Source organism: Monopterus albus, unplaced genomic scaffold (assembly GCF_001952655.1).
Source record: "Monopterus albus unplaced genomic scaffold, M_albus_1.0 scaffold486.1, whole genome shotgun sequence".
Lineage (NCBI taxonomy): Eukaryota > Metazoa > Chordata > Actinopteri > Synbranchiformes > Synbranchidae > Monopterus > Monopterus albus.
In genome coordinates, this window is record NW_018128366.1 from 64,818 (window position 1) to 66,757 (window position 1,940).

At 40.4% G+C, this 1,940-nt stretch overlaps 1 protein-coding gene across 1 annotated transcript in view; it reads left to right on the forward strand.

The window, feature by feature from the left end:
- Positions 1-1,940, forward strand: part of wnt9a (wingless-type MMTV integration site family, member 9A) — a 24,902-nt gene that overhangs the window by 18,873 nt on the left and 4,089 nt on the right. The window contains exon 4 of the mRNA XM_020587890.1: positions 1,693-1,918. Within this exon, the coding sequence (XP_020443546.1) occupies positions 1,693-1,918 (226 nt within the window). The remainder of the gene's footprint in view (positions 1-1,692; positions 1,919-1,940) is intronic.

Consider the following 1,940-nt stretch of genomic DNA (forward strand, 5'->3'; position numbering starts at 1 on the left):
TTTTGTAGACATCATCCTTTGTTTCCTTGGTTTGTATTTTCTGTTCACCCATGGCTGCTTTAATCACATCCACATCTCGCTGGGTAAACTGCAAACTTGTTTTTATCTCCTGTATTTCTCTGGTCATGTCGTCGAGTCTCTTGTTATTTGTCTCCATAAGTAGTTGCACAAAACCTTTGAAGTTGTCTTGTTGTTGGCTCAACAGTGCGGTGTACATCTGCTTCTGCTGACTCAACATCTCTGTTACTTGTGCCGCTGAAATATAATCCTCTTCTGCTTCAACATCCTCGTTCGCTTCTGATTTATTAGCTCTTTTCCCTCTTGGAGGCATTTTAATAGTTGTAGAATTTGTTCAAAGACTTGAAAATGTAGAAGATGTGAAAAATCATAGAACAGACAAGAGGAGCAGTAAAGACGTCTGCTCTCGCTTGCAACCCGGAACTTGCTGACAATTCAGCAGTTGTGTGTGGTTAGCCAATATGGAGTTTTCATCTTGGAGTGTTTTTAATAGTAAAATAAAAAGTGGGAAAAGTTTTATTTTGTCAAGCCCAAGCAAAACAAATGTTTGCAATCTGTTTCTCTTACTTGCCCTTTCTCATCATGTAGCCATTTTAATTGTGGTTTTCAAAATGAATTATAGCACAGGCACACTTCCCAAATGTTAGCAGACACTAAACTCTCCCAAATGACCAGTGCAGGCGCTTCCTTTTCAGCTTGGCTCTCCAAAATCCAGCCTCTCCTGAGATTCTATTTGTGATAAAAGATTTACAACATTGTTTTTGTTCTTTTTTTGTGATTTGCACATGTATTGAGGTGCACCATGTTTGTTCAAGATGAATTCCCATATGGAGGATGACACTGGAATGTGCTAGCCTTTGCATCCACCCAACATTTCAAAGCTGACCTATCAGATTTTGTGACCTGCTGGTGTGATGAATATGAACCTCCTGTTCCTGACATCTTTCACAATCTGAGAAAAGAACTGTAGCTGCTGTCCAAACCAAATCTAAGACAGTGTGTTACCATCACTGGTTTTTGCACACACTGCTTCGGACACGTGGGTGATGCTTAAGTGAACTTTGGCTGACTACTAAGAGGGCGGTAGTGTTAAAATAATGTGTTTTCTTAACTGACGATCTTGATGTTTCCCCTTGCATTTACATATGACTCTGTATAAGACTTTCTTTACAATTTTTCCTTGCATGACATACTCTTTGTGTTGTGATATAATAACTACACTAAAAGATTGGGTTTAGAAAACACATTTACAGTTAAAGGACAAGAATAGTGTTCAGTGTTTATGCATTAAAGTTTCATGTTTCCCAGGGCTGTTTGAATGAACTGTATATTGTGGGCACCTCTTAGCAATAATTTCCTCTCACTTCTCATAATAATCAGTTAATCAAAACTGAGTTGAGTTAATCAAAATGTCAACTGTGGTTGTCAAAACAAAATCAACTTCCCCACCAACTAATATTAACTTGACATGTAATCTCAGACAAAGTGTTACATTGTTCTCCCTTAGTTTCCAAGCAGGTAGCAAAGCCTTTGTTTTCCCCTTTTATGACAATAAAAGAGCATTGAATCTATATTCCTACTCTTTGAAATATAGGCTCATTAAATTGCATAGCTTTTATTATATCACTTTAATGTTTCATGGCAGTTAACAGTATTGCTCTGCCTCTGAACCAGATAATCAAGGCTGGAGTGGAGACCACCTGTAAATGCCATGGTGTCTCTGGCTCCTGCACTGTCCAGACCTGCTGGAGGCAGCTCCTGCCCTTTCATGAGATTGGCAAGCAGCTGAAGCAGCGCTATGAAACCTCCATCAAGGTTGGCAGCTCCACCAATGAAGCGACAGGGGAGGGAGAGATCTCGACAGGTCGGGGACAGCAGCAGCAGCAGCAGCAGCAGCAGCAGCAGACACAGGACGCGAGGGG